The 13,237-nt window shown below is 47.5% G+C and overlaps 1 protein-coding gene across 1 annotated transcript in view; it reads left to right on the forward strand.

Annotated features, from left to right (window-relative positions):
• The window catches only part of LOC135809534 (myosin-VIIa-like), a 37,864-nt gene that overhangs the window by 18,651 nt on the left and 5,976 nt on the right, over nucleotides 1-13,237 (forward strand). The window contains exons 25-44 of the mRNA XM_065322895.1: nucleotides 1,661-1,735; nucleotides 1,945-2,088; nucleotides 2,515-2,613; nucleotides 2,911-3,063; nucleotides 4,127-4,213; nucleotides 4,423-4,574; nucleotides 5,155-5,272; nucleotides 5,648-5,776; nucleotides 6,555-6,728; nucleotides 7,093-7,320; nucleotides 7,849-8,022; nucleotides 8,426-8,670; nucleotides 8,986-9,155; nucleotides 9,436-9,626; nucleotides 9,964-10,179; nucleotides 10,561-10,639; nucleotides 11,595-11,689; nucleotides 12,318-12,379; nucleotides 12,703-12,762; nucleotides 12,985-13,083. Of these exons, the coding sequence (XP_065178967.1) occupies nucleotides 1,661-1,735; nucleotides 1,945-2,088; nucleotides 2,515-2,613; nucleotides 2,911-3,063; nucleotides 4,127-4,213; nucleotides 4,423-4,574; nucleotides 5,155-5,272; nucleotides 5,648-5,776; nucleotides 6,555-6,728; nucleotides 7,093-7,320; nucleotides 7,849-8,022; nucleotides 8,426-8,670; nucleotides 8,986-9,155; nucleotides 9,436-9,626; nucleotides 9,964-10,179; nucleotides 10,561-10,639; nucleotides 11,595-11,689; nucleotides 12,318-12,379; nucleotides 12,703-12,762; nucleotides 12,985-13,083 (2,750 nt within the window). The remainder of the gene's footprint in view (nucleotides 1-1,660; nucleotides 1,736-1,944; nucleotides 2,089-2,514; nucleotides 2,614-2,910; nucleotides 3,064-4,126; nucleotides 4,214-4,422; nucleotides 4,575-5,154; nucleotides 5,273-5,647; nucleotides 5,777-6,554; nucleotides 6,729-7,092; nucleotides 7,321-7,848; nucleotides 8,023-8,425; nucleotides 8,671-8,985; nucleotides 9,156-9,435; nucleotides 9,627-9,963; nucleotides 10,180-10,560; nucleotides 10,640-11,594; nucleotides 11,690-12,317; nucleotides 12,380-12,702; nucleotides 12,763-12,984; nucleotides 13,084-13,237) is intronic.

Below are 13,237 nucleotides of genomic sequence, written 5' to 3' on the forward strand. Positions count from 1 at the left end.
TGTATGTGCAAGTTATGTTTTTCTGAATCTATGGTAATGAATGGGTCCATTATTGTAATCCAGCATGCAACTAATAGTAGAGGGCATACACGGAATACCCAATTATGAGCCAATTGTGCGTAATTCTCACAATTGAGATCGCTACATTTGAAATAAAGTATAGACGTATCAGGGACGACCATTGGGACGCACAGTGACAAAAGGATACCACAGGCACTAGTTGCATGCATAAACAACACCAGAAGGGGCGGAAAACGGATGTATCGTCTAAATACCAGACGCAAACAATTGCGTCAAATATTCAAATTATTGCAATTATTTCAGATTTGAGATATGTAGTTTTTGCTGATCTACTCACGTCGACCGAGGATTGGTGATTGAGAAGACAAGAAATAGGTACTAGGGGATGACCTCCGCCTGCCGTGGTGATTTTATGCCATCGCTGCCCTCCCTCTCGCTGCTACTTGGAGAGCGAATGCTGTGATGGCTTCAGCGATGAAAATTGGCAGTTTCGATTCAGATCCTGAGGAGATATCGCTACTTCAGCTCTCTCCAGGTGTCTACCACGACTATAGGATGTCGACACTAGCTGGAGAAGGCTATATCTCTATTAGCAGCAGCGTGACGGAACGAAAACACGATCGAAATTGGCAAAATATATCGCAGAGCGCTGCATTTGCGAAGCGCACTTTTCGCCGCGATCGGTCTCCATACTTTCAAATGGCGACCTACCCATATCATACATCAAAATTTTCAGTGGGATCGCAGCTGTCCACTGCAAAAAACCGCGAGTGAATCAGAGAAAGGACGCCGCCGAACGGCGTGTCCAAGTGCGGCGCGCCGAACCGTAAATATGTTTACGGTTCGAGATGGTCGCGGTACATAAAGGGTTAATGTAACCTGTTAAGTGAGGAGAGTACTCTGATAAGGTCGACACCTGGTCAAGATGACTACTTGAACCTGGAACAAGTGGTAACATGTCAAGCCATACAATCTTGGGCGAGGAGTCCACCTTTGTGTGATGGCCATCATGCCGGCCGGGGAGGCTTGAGCCTTCGGAAGATTTCACGGGACAGTGTACTGGTGTTTTGGTCCTCGTTGCAAGTTAATGACGTGTATCCTGTTTGCTACAAGCTTCTTCTTCTTCTTGCCTCTGAACTTTCCACTAGTATTTCTGTATCGAATTTCAGTTCCTTATATCACTCTTGGGGGGGGGGGGGGGGGGATTGTCCTCGTCAACTTTTTGACAAGCATCTTAGAAGGAATGAGTTGAAGTATTGCAATAAGCGATTCCTGTCTGCTTCACCATTCACTTAACATCATCATCATAGCAATGAGATTTCTAAATAGGCTTCCCTGGCGGTATGTGTAGGTTCTGTTGTAGTTACTAAGGGAACTTTATATGGAAGGTAATTCTGCGGGGAATATTTTCAGCTCTTCTGGCCTAATCAACCCCAACCATTGGATTAGGCTGTGGAGCTTCGAGCAGTTCTGAGGATACACTCGTTTTTAGGAAGAAGCAAATAGGCCACTTTTTCAGAAAACAAAACTCCTCGAAAGAAAGTCAAAGAGAGATATGTTGACCTTTCCGAATAGGAAGCAGCGACCTAGAGTATTTTATTTTCATTATGTTTTCACGCTGGTGTTTCTTGTCATGTAGGATCTGGTCAACAGACAGCCGGAAAACGAAGAGAGACAAGAATCGGTCAGCCCACCACCGGAGCCAATTGCCAAGGTACGGGTCAAAACTTAAAACCTATTGATGAAATCGTCTTACAGGCATTGATTGTATTCTCTTGAAGGAGCGATGAATTGAGGTGACACTATGGAGTCTTCAAGTTGCTCATACACGTGCAATATTGCCAGTTTGTGCACAGATGGATTAGTGCAATACCCATTAAAAGATAGCTACCCATGTTACTCCTGTGTATTTCTTTCTGCCAGGCACCCGAGGAAGTGGAGGACCTGTCCAAGTTCCTCTACCCCAAGTTTGCGCAGACCTACTTCCAGGGCCAGGCCACCGACTCGCACATCCGCCGCCACCTGAAGCAGCCATTGCTGCAGGGACTGGGTGACATGGAGCACAAGGTTGGTACTGGTGTACTCACCAGACACATTCACTGCAGGTTTGGCATAAGCGGGGCTTTATGCTTTGGAAACCGTGCCTCTAAACGCCCGTGTGTTTGGGGGTCTTGCACTGCCTGAACAATTTCAGAGAATCTTGCAAATTTGATGCACCTCGGGCTCCTCTCCTCTGTCTAGACCCCTCAATGCATCTTGGTGCAATACTTACCGCATGCTGGGTCCCAACAGACTGCAGTAAATGTAATTTGAAGGTAAAATGTGTATATGTCACTGAAAAACATTGGTGAGATTCTCCCTTCAAGTTTCCAAGCCAAGGTGGGGTGAACGGCACATGCGGACACCGGAGGTCGATTGTCATGACATGTTGTGCTCCCACTTAGGAATATTGTTATATGTGTGTGTGTGTGTGTGTGTGTGTGTGTTGTGCAGGCCGCCCTTGCAGTATGGATCTGCATTCTACGCTTCATGGGCGACATGCCAGAGCCCAAGTATCGTGCTCAAACTCAACCAGCAGCCGAGAAAGAGAAGGTAAGCACCAACGCACTCTTCCTCTTGCTCAGGATGGTACATTGCTATACTGTGGTCATCCATGAACCAAGGCGCAAATCAATCCCATGAGATAGAGTAATCAATGATCCCCCACCCCCTTGGAACATGTAACGGACGAAGTTCTAAGCTCGATGACACAACTAGTTATGCTAGATCTGTACTATATTTTACTTGTGTGTGTGTAGCATTTCCTACAACAAAGTTCTTAGATTCAGAGCATGCATGTGTTTGCCTGTGCCTGGCCCTGTTGTGGGTGCTGTGCTGCGCAATTTTCAGACTGACGGCTTGGTGAAGACGCTGAAAGGAACTCTTGGACGCAAGTTCAGCAAGAGCAAGCTCGCAGAAGAGCTGAAGGAAGGCGCGGAGCCAGGAGCCGAGTTGACACCAAACGAGGAAAAGAAAATACAAACCCTTCAGCAAAGACTAGAGGTGAGGAGCATTGGGAGGCAATGTCAGGCCGCGTGAATTTGGTGTACGTCATAGTGAGTTGTTTACATGTATATATGCCCCATTGCCTCACTTGCAGTCAGCACCCCGGCGCAGCTCCAAACCCTGTGTCCTCTGTGTTTGTGTGCTTCATAGTGGTGTTGCATATGCATATGCATGTGGGATGTGGGCTAATGAGTTGTTTGTGTAGCATACATGTACATGTATGTATGTATGTGTTCCTGGAAATGTGTAGAGGCACACGATGTGTCAATCAAGACATCATGATGTTTCACTTTTAAAACCCTTTGTGGACGGACTGTACGAGTTTCGATCTAATAAGATCGAAAGTCTGCAGGCGGTAAAATCTTCGTAACTCCATCGTTTCTTGAGCAAATTCCACAACCAAAGGGTCTACGTGATAGCGGAAACTCCAAGCTGCCCAATGCAACAATTGCCGGAGAGTTACGATGTCGGACACCAGAGATATCGCACGCCGTATTCTTACCTTGGCAAATTCAAATTTTTGATCGATCATTTCGCCATTTTGGGGGAAAATCCCTTTTCGTGTGCTCTTTGACTTTGTTTGAGCGACTGAGCACAAGATAATGACGTAGCCGGCTGAAGTTTGAATCGTCTCAAACAAATTTGAGCGTTCTGCGATGAAGGAGAGTGGAATGGCGTTGATGGGACGAATTTGCTTGCATATCAGGCTTGGAGACGACTTTGCTGTGTTACCGCGCCTGATTTGTGGCGGCTGGATAATGGAGATTGGTACCCTGGCGTTGCTCTCGCCAAGAGCTTTCCAATGAGCCCTTGATTGTGACAATCAAGTGAAGGACACCAAAGTTATGACATGGAGAAAATGAAAATTGTTCTGACATTTTGTAATTCTGATGCATACTGTGCTAGTAATCCGTCCATAAAGGGTTAAAATAGAACTGATCACACAGTATGCCTGCCTCTAGCCGAGCTACACGTTGTCCTTTAACTGATATGCGACTTCTGCATGGCATTAACATTCCTCCCCTTCTTGTGTGTTTCGCACTCCACTTGTTTCTGATAGAATGATAATCTGACCGAGAAGGAAAAGAAGAAGATTCGCAAGCATATTGCGTCCATGACCTTGAGGAAGAAGAGCAAGATCATCCAGGTGAGTTGGCTGTCTGTTGACTTTCACTAATATTCATGTTGAAGTATTGTACGAGGCCGAGTGGAGTCATGTGTTCTATTACTTTGATCCACTGTCAGTATTCTTTGAAAACTTATTAGGCTGTGAGGTCTCCTCTATTCAGTATCAACTCCGAAAAGTGCACCATAGTGTCATAACCATCTACTCCCTCGCACACACCATGATTACAGGATGTTGCTGGCCAGCTGAAGGAGAGCGATGATGCAGAGCACGTACCTGGCTCTGACCCGACAGCGTCCATTCCACTGCTACAGCGACCCACCTCCAACCTGGAGAAGCTGCACTTCATCATCGGGCACGGCATTCTACGGCAGGACCTCAGGTACAGAGCACGTCCCTTTGGTGTTCTCACATTATATTTTAACTTTTTTGTCAGGTTGGGTTATTCTACTTGCTCTCAAATTTTAACCGATATAGTCCTACGTGGAGATGTTCGTCCGCACTAAGCTGTATTATGGGAGGAGGGGGAAATTCGGACTTGTGGTGACACATTTGAGTAATCTACGCTTGCTGACATTTCTTCCCGCTGTCATTGCCGACTGGTTGTCATTGTTGGCACTAGCCCAACATGTCTTCTTCCAATTTGGTTTGCTTGTTTGCTCAATCAGCAAAACGCTGTTTGTGCACCATGGAGTGAACACTGTGATGTGAACACTGTGCTGTGATCACTGTGCTGTGAACACTGTGATGTGAACACTGTGCTGTGATCACTGTGCTGTGATCACTGTGCTGTGATCACTGTGCTGTGATCACTGTGCTGTGATCACTGTGCTGTGAACACTGTGCTGTGATCACTGTGATGTGAACACTGTGCTGTGAACACTGTGCTGTGAACACTGTGCACATACTTCACCGTGCTGCGAGTATGTTGACTTGAAACCTCTTGCCGTGCTCTATCACAGGGACGAGATCTACTGCCAGATTTGCAAACAGCTGACCCAGAACCCATCTAAGACGTCGCACGCCCGTGGCTGGATCTTGATGTCGCTGTGCGTTGGCTGCTTCACGCCATCACCAAAGGTAGATCACGAAGAACTGAGCTGAGTTGTGTGCCGGGCATAAATAATGTGCAGGGATCATTAGTAACACATTTAGTAGGACCCATGAGTAGTGCTGACCCTGGTTCGAATGCACAGGGACATGCTTGGTGTCCTGGGGCTGTACGGCATTCAGTGCCTATATCTGCATTGTGAGGGTGCATTCACTGTTGACCGGACTAAATCATGCCCACCACTGCTCAGTTCTCAGCTATTGTAGCAGGCAGCTATGGCATTGTGTGCTGTATTGCTTCCATGTATGTTCACATGTTACAACTTCAGGAGCTGCCAAAATCATATCCTGACTGTGGAGTCATTGCTTTTTGTGTGTGTGTGTGTGTGCACGTGTGTTCCTCAGTTCTTCAAGTACCTGAAGAAGTTCATTGATGACGGCCCGCCAGGCTACGCACCGTACTGTCGCGAGAGACTCGTGCGCTGCTTGCAGAATGGCACCCGTCTTCAGCCACCCAGCTTCCTGGAGCTGCAGGTAAAGTTGAAGCCACTGATAGAAGATTTGCCAGAGTTACTTCACTTGCTCTGTATTCTATGGTTACTGGCTGTGACCTGCTGATCGGTGCAACCTAGCAGCTGTTCTCTGGCTATGTCACAGTGAATTTTGCCAAGTGCAATGCGTATGCAGTTTTCCCAGTATTGTTGTTGTTGTTGATTTTTATTTTGCTTCGCAAGGCCAAACGGGCAATGGTGCCCAATTCTATGGAAGCAAATTTCAAAAGGGAGAGAGCTACGGGGAGAGAGAGAGAGAGAGAGGGGGGGGGGGGGGGGAGGGAGGGAGGGAGATGATAAGCAATTTTGCAGCGTCAACAGAGCGATTTTGCAGTGACAATAGAGCGATTTTGAAGCGTCAACAGAGGGAACACAAAGAGTTCATAAGCGCACAAGCACGCAGAGAAGAGTAAATGACGTGGTGTGTGGACGGGAAAAGTCAGACAGAGCATTCATTGCAAGGTGTAGGGGATGGAGGCAAGCTTAAATTGCTGGGCAGTATTGCAGGAAGCAGAGGTGAAGCGAGGCTACGGCGAACTTCACTCTTGTATGACGCTGATGATGATGCATTTCACCTGTAGACTGGCGTCTTCACACACCTCCACTTCACTCAGAAATGGCTGAAAAATGCAACAGAAATGCAACAAAAAGAGAAAAAAAACACTTCGCTATGCACCCCATCTATTCGATCATAGCTGCTGCGACTCCCCTCGAGTACATCCGGTCATTCTCTTGTTGCTACTGGTGTATTTCTCTGCTAGGCAAATCGCTCCAAGAAACCCTTGATGCTTCCCATTACATTCATGGACGGAAACACGAAGACTCTCCTTGCTGACTCGGCGACAACGGCTGGCGAGTTATGCGAGCAGCTCACAAAGAAGATCGAGCTGGGCGATACGTTCGGCTATTCCCTCTACATTGCTCTCTTTGACAAGGTCAGTCGGTACTGCCGCTTTCTTGTGCTGTGCATGTATTCATTGTCGTTAGAATAGTACCCGTGCTTCCTCGTACAGGGGCGTTGGGAGGTATCCTTGCGTGATATGGTCACCGGTCAGAGGTGCACCTTTAGCGGAGTGTCCACGGGCCCTCCCTGAATATTTGTGTAATCATACAGACACATTATAGTCATAATTTCACGGGGTTCCGGTACCCGGGGCGAAAAGTGATCTGGTCAATGCCATAGGGACCGTAGCGTGTCCGATACCCCTCGCATAGTCCATGCAGTTTGGGCTCGATGACAGCCGCGGTGGAGAATTGCCAATGTATGTACTGGTTCTATTTGTATCTGTTCATCGGCAGGTGAGCAGCTTGGGTAGCAGCTCTGATCACGTGATGGATGCCATTTCCCAGTGCGAGCAGTACGCCAAGGAAATGAACGTTCCTGAGCATAATCCACCGTGGAGGCTGTTCTTCCGCAAGGAGATCTTCAGTCCGTGGCACGATCCGCGCGAGGACGAGAAAGGAACTGACCTTATATATCAGCAGATCATTCGCGGCGTGAAGTTTGGAGAATACCGCTGTGACAAGGTGAGTGTGTTAGGCTTCCGGTGCACGGGAAGTAGTTCAAGATTGAAAGGTTGTTTAAATGCAAATAAACAGGACAAAAGCAAATCCTGCAATCTCTTGGTCACGAAACCAATGCTGTATAGTTCCATATATGAAGAAAGCTGTGAAACATGCTATTCCTGCTGTACTGTGCAGTCACCTATGCTGATATCACCAGCCATGCATCAATTGGTCCCCATGCGCAGACTGATGATCGTGGTGCAAGAAAGAATGCTCTCTGCCAGAACTTTGCAGCTTAGAGAGCGTTGTAACTTGTATGTGACAGGCGTGTTTTACCACCATTTCTCCACGCTGATATTCCTCGTTAATGTTTAAAAAATAAATGATTTGGTTGTGAAACGGAACACATAGGCCTTGGGTTGGGATTACAGGTATTGGGCCAGTACTATGCTTGTAGTGTGAATTGTATCTTGCAGTATTAATGTAGTACTGGTGCATCATTGCACTAGCCAATGTGTATGATTTATGTGTTGTGTGTCTGTCTGGTAGAACGAGGAGCTTGCATCACTTGTAGCGCAGCAATACTACGTCGCCAACGGCTTGGACCTGGACATGCAGAAGCTGGTCGAGTTCATTCCCTTCTGCATTCCTGACGTCGCTCTTCAGGCATCCGGTGCTACTCTAGACAAGTGGGCTGCACTTATAGCTCAATGTTTCAAGAAGGTGAGCGGCTGCTCCACTGCAGTAGTAGTAGTAGTAGTAGTAGTAGTAGTAGCATTTTATCTTAACACCATCGGATGCCTCAACAGTGATATACACAACTCTTAAGAGGGCCGATAACGGGATAAGTGAAAAAGGAAAAGAAAAGAAAAAAGAAAAAAAGAGAAAAGTTGTGAATGGTATATTGCCCATACACGTACATGCATGTTTGCAACTTGGTAAGAATTCACCCGAGAAAAGAAATTCCAGCCATGGACAGTGTAGCTCTGTTTAAACAAAACTGTTTCACCGGCTGCTACCCACCATATGCTCTGTGTTGGGTCATAATGATGTCAGTGACGAGCCGCTGGCAGTGACAAACATTACAACTGTGCGGCTACTTTGCTCTGTCTCTCTGTCCAAACAGGCGTACTATACACAGCAGAAGATCAACCCGCAGTACGTCAAGGAAGACGTCGTCATGTTCGCCAAGAACAAGTGGCCACTGCTCTTCTCGCGGTTCTACGAGGCGTATCGCTTCAGCGGTCCCACGCTGCCGACCAACGACGTGATCATCGCCGTCAATTGGACCGGCGTGTATATAGTGGACGAGAACGAGCACGTCTTGCTGGAGTGCTCCTTCTCCGAACTCAGTAGCGTCTCTAGCAGCAGGTGGGTGGCATGACAAACCGGCTATGTCATAGGTAGCCTATTTATGTGCACGTAGAATGTACGAGTACATACATGGAAGTATGGTCCACTTAATACTTCAATAGAGTTCTTATCCTCTCGCGGATTTTCCTCATTCCCAACATCGGGATGAAACAAGGACAGAAAAATCAGACTGAACATCCTCCAGCATGGCATACACAATACATACATGCAATCACAGTGCTTTCTGCCCATGCACCCAAGCGGTTGAGTTATTCCCCTTTGAAGAAATGTTCTCATCTCCGACTCTCCTTTTGTCCCTCATTTGTTTATCAGGACTGGCAAGAGCCAAGGCCAGAGCTTCTCATTGACAACAGTGAAGGGTGATGAGTACACGTTTACGTCAGCCAATGGTGAAGACATCCACCAGCTGGTCACGCACTTCCTGGAAGGTCTTCGCAAGCGCTCCAAGTTTGTTGTGGCCATGTTGGACTACACCAGCCCCGGTATGTCATGCGCTGCTGAACTGCATGTCACCACAGCACATTACAAGGGTGGTATGTGATGTGCTGAACTGGCCACAACAGGATGAATTGCGCAAAGCAACAGCAGAGTTCAGAATGGCTCGGTGCCTACGAGTTTGTGTGTCTGGTATGTGCGTTGTATGTCCATCCGAAATCAAAATCAGCTCCTCCTTGGCTCCTATCTGTAGATTAGCAGTTATCATTCTTCACACATTGTTATACTAATGCATGTGGCGCTTGCTGTGCTCCTTTGTCTGCACAGGTGAAGGGTCATCATTCCTGAGCTTCAAGAAGGGTGACTTGATTTCCCTGGAGAACGATGATGATGGGGAGACAGTCATGAACAGCGGCTGGTGCTCGGGTCTGTGTGCTCGCACTAACCAGCGCGGCGACTTCCCCGCCGAGTGCGTGTACATCCTGCCCGCCATTACCAAGCCACCGCCCGACGTACTGGTATGCGACACATGCAGCAGCACCGGGTGTTTTCTCCATGTTTATTGCATTGTGTCACGCATTGTATTCAAATGTCCAGTGAATGCTGTTCACTTCCCCTGCATCATGCATGCATCTTGTACGCGGCTGTATTCGGCTCAGCAGTACATTTCGGCAATAATGTAACACAGCATGTACCCAACGCGAATGTCAATAGCATCGCCGATGTGTGAGCACCACCGGAAGAAAACTTGCCGGACACCTTCTCCTCTCTACAACCTGTGTGTGTGTGTGTGTGTGTGTGTGTGTGTGTGTGTGTGTGTGTGTGCTTGTGTGTGTGTGTGCTTGTGTGGCTCAGGCTCTGTTCTCCGAGCAAAGTGCCGATGCTCAGCAGAAGATGACCATGGCCGCATCGCCGGAAGACGAGGATGTCAAAATGGACCCCAGCCAGGTGTACACCCTGGAGCAGTACAGCACGCTGCACTTCCGCACGCAGCAGAAGAAGATGACCAAGTCGCTTTCCAAGAGCGCTCTCAAGCGGAAAGACACCAACCTGCCATGGGGATTCACCCGAGTAAGTGTGTCCATGCTTTACAGCGCAGTGCTGTATATCCACATGGATGGCTGGCGGTCAGCACATTCCCAATTGCTTTCTATGCACCCGGGTCATTTACGGTCATAGTTACAATGTACTAACGAAAACACTAAAACGCAATAGGGAAACTCAAACGAGTGTACAGACAAAAGCAAAAGCAATCTGAAGTGAATCGTGTGATGTTGGTAAGCAGCCAAACAGATCATTGACTATCTAGCATGGGTCAGCAACCTGCCTGCTATCATGCCGACAAGTACTGTCGGACACATGGCACATTCCAATTGCTAGAAAGGTGGAGCATCTATCAATTTCCATTCTTGGCGTGTGTGTGTGTATGTGTGTGTTTGTTCAATTGCCTAGGAGCCAATCAAGGGAGCACTGTTGAACAGAGTGGCAGCTAATGAAGAGCTGTCAATGAAGGCACAGTCTTCATTCTTGAGTAAGTAGTATGCCGCGCTAGTTACCCCCCCCCCCCCCCCCGGGTTCCTGCCCCCGGATCCTGCCCCCGGATCCTGCCCCCCCCCGGATCCTGCCCCCCTCCGGATCCTGCCCCTCCCCCCCTCTGGGCTCAGGTGCCCCAATCCTCCGGGCTCAGGTGCCCCAGTCCTCCCCGTGTTGCATAAACTAGGGGCGACTTAGCTCTACTCGCCTAGCTTTGCTGACACTGGTGTTGGGCACATCTCAGACAGTATTGGATGTTTGTCGAAAGACCTTGCTAGTTCCAGACCATGCATATTGGTTGATGCATATCCCATGCACTCTCAAGCATTTTGTTTAGTTGCTTGAATCCTGAAACCCAACAGGAAGAATTGTGTTTATAAAATGAACCAAATGATTTACGAAAAAGAAAGGGGAAGAAAAACGGTGATGCTAAGATGGCAATTATCTTGCTTGTGATGAGCGTACTATCAATTGATCCCTGACACCTAATCACTGGTTGACGCTCACAGTTCGGTGTACAACCACAAAGATCAAAGAGCCTCCCCATTTGGCGGTTGAGTTCACTACTACAGTCGTCCCTCTCTAATCCGGCACTTTATAATCCAGCACCCTCGATAAACCAGCACAATTTTCAGTAGCCAAAATGTCCTCTTCATGCACATTGCAGCAGTAAATCAGATTTGTTAATCCAGCACCCTCCCTAATCCAGCAGATTTTCGTGGCACAAATGGTGCCGGAATATAAGAGGGACCACTGTACCTCCAATTGAGTGTTTTTCTGCTTCTGATTGTGTGTATGTGTGTGTGTGTGTGTGTGTGTGTGTGTGTGTGTGTGTGTGTGTGTGCGTGTGTGTGCGTGTGTGCGTGTGTGTGTGTGCGTGTGTGTGTATGTGTATGTGTGTGTGTGCACGCGTGCGCGCGCGTGTGTGTGTACATGTGTGCATGTGTCTACAGACCTAATGAAGTACATGGGTGACTATCCGACAAAGCTGCGTGGGCGAGCGGTTTCTGAACTGGTAGACGGTATATTCACCGATGCGTTGCAGCATGTAAGTATGGGAGGTGTGATATGCCGCTGGGCATACCTACTAGTAGATAGTGTTCAGCTGAAGTTGGCGTGCTCGGAAGTGTTGATTTAAATCCACCAAATGTTAGGAAATTAGAGGCCACATGCATCGCACTGCTCTTTTCTCTACGAAACTCAACACCTGAAAGCCAGATACGAAGGAAACTGAGAAGAAAATAATCATCAGTCACACCACCGGGACTCAAAGCAGGGACATTGCTATTCGCGAGCAACTGAGCTACAGTATGCCACTCATATACACCAAACGTTTCTTAAAAAATTGGCTATCACTACCAGACTCGAACCAGGGTCCTTCACTATAGGCCAGCAATGCTCTAAAACCACTGAGCTACGGTGGAACTGTTTTCAAAGCAGCGACTGTTCAACGTTAGAACAACTTACTTCCCAGTAAATAGATGTAACCTCTTTTTTTATTGTGAAAAGAAGAAGGACAAATGTTTTACGAGTTATGACTAACTGTCCACCAACGTAACCAGATCTTATACAGTCAGCGAGTGCGACAATATGGCACAAAACTGACAAGGAGTACTGAGACATTCGGCGACCTGACACCTAGCTCCAACACTTTTTTTTATACTTTACATCCACAGGATATTCTGCGTGATGAAATCTACTGTCAGATAATCAAGCAACTGACTCACAATGGACTGAAGTAAGTGATGCATTAGCTTAGCACAGTGCCGCTGCATGAACTACGACATTGAACAGAATGGCTTTCCTTGCATTTCTGATGAGCGAATCCTTGCTTGTGCAAGTATACTTTCAAATGTTTGAATACATCGTTGCTCAATTTCCATTTTACGATCATGCGTAGGTTGTCTCAGCCACGTGTTCTGTGTTGTGTCTCAGCCACGTGTTCTGTGTTGTGTCTCAGCCACGTGTTCTGTGTTTGTTTGTGAATAGCTGCGGACGCTACTTTAAATATCCAATCAGTTAGGGCTGTCCACCTGTATTTGCTTGCGTATTGCTCTTCAGGTCCAGTGAAGAGAAAGGATGGGAAGTTCTCTGGCTGGCAACTGGCCTGTTCTCATGCAGGTATGAAGGCTTCATTTGGTTTTTTAAGCTAAGATGGTGTGCTTCGGTGTAGCTGGTGTGGCTGGTAGATTGAATTCCTGTAGTGCAAATTTCCTTGTCACAGAACTCATCCTGACAGCTGAACATCTATTCAAATGCCGTAGCATTCTGTGTTGGTTCGATGCTCTATAGTAAATAAATAAAGTGAAGGAATGAAATCTGCCTTTTCACTTGCATGTACAGCTCCACGCTGCTGAAAGAAGCACAGGCATTCCTCCGCTCTCGCCAGACAACGCAGACACTAGCGCTGGACTGCTTGAATCGCATCAACAAGACAATGCGGTAAGGGTGCTATGCCGCTTCTCATAGAGTGAATGTGGCTGCAATGTAGACGTTGCGGGCGGATGTTGCCATGAGCGGACGTGACTTGGTTAATCCGGTATCGCCTCACAGTGGATTTCGTAAAATGATCCATGCTGTCCGCTGTACAATTTTC

The sequence above is a fragment of the Sycon ciliatum genome, chromosome 2 (genome assembly GCF_964019385.1).
Source record: "Sycon ciliatum chromosome 2, ocSycCili1.1, whole genome shotgun sequence".
In the NCBI taxonomy this organism is placed as follows: domain Eukaryota; kingdom Metazoa; phylum Porifera; class Calcarea; order Leucosolenida; family Sycettidae; genus Sycon; species Sycon ciliatum.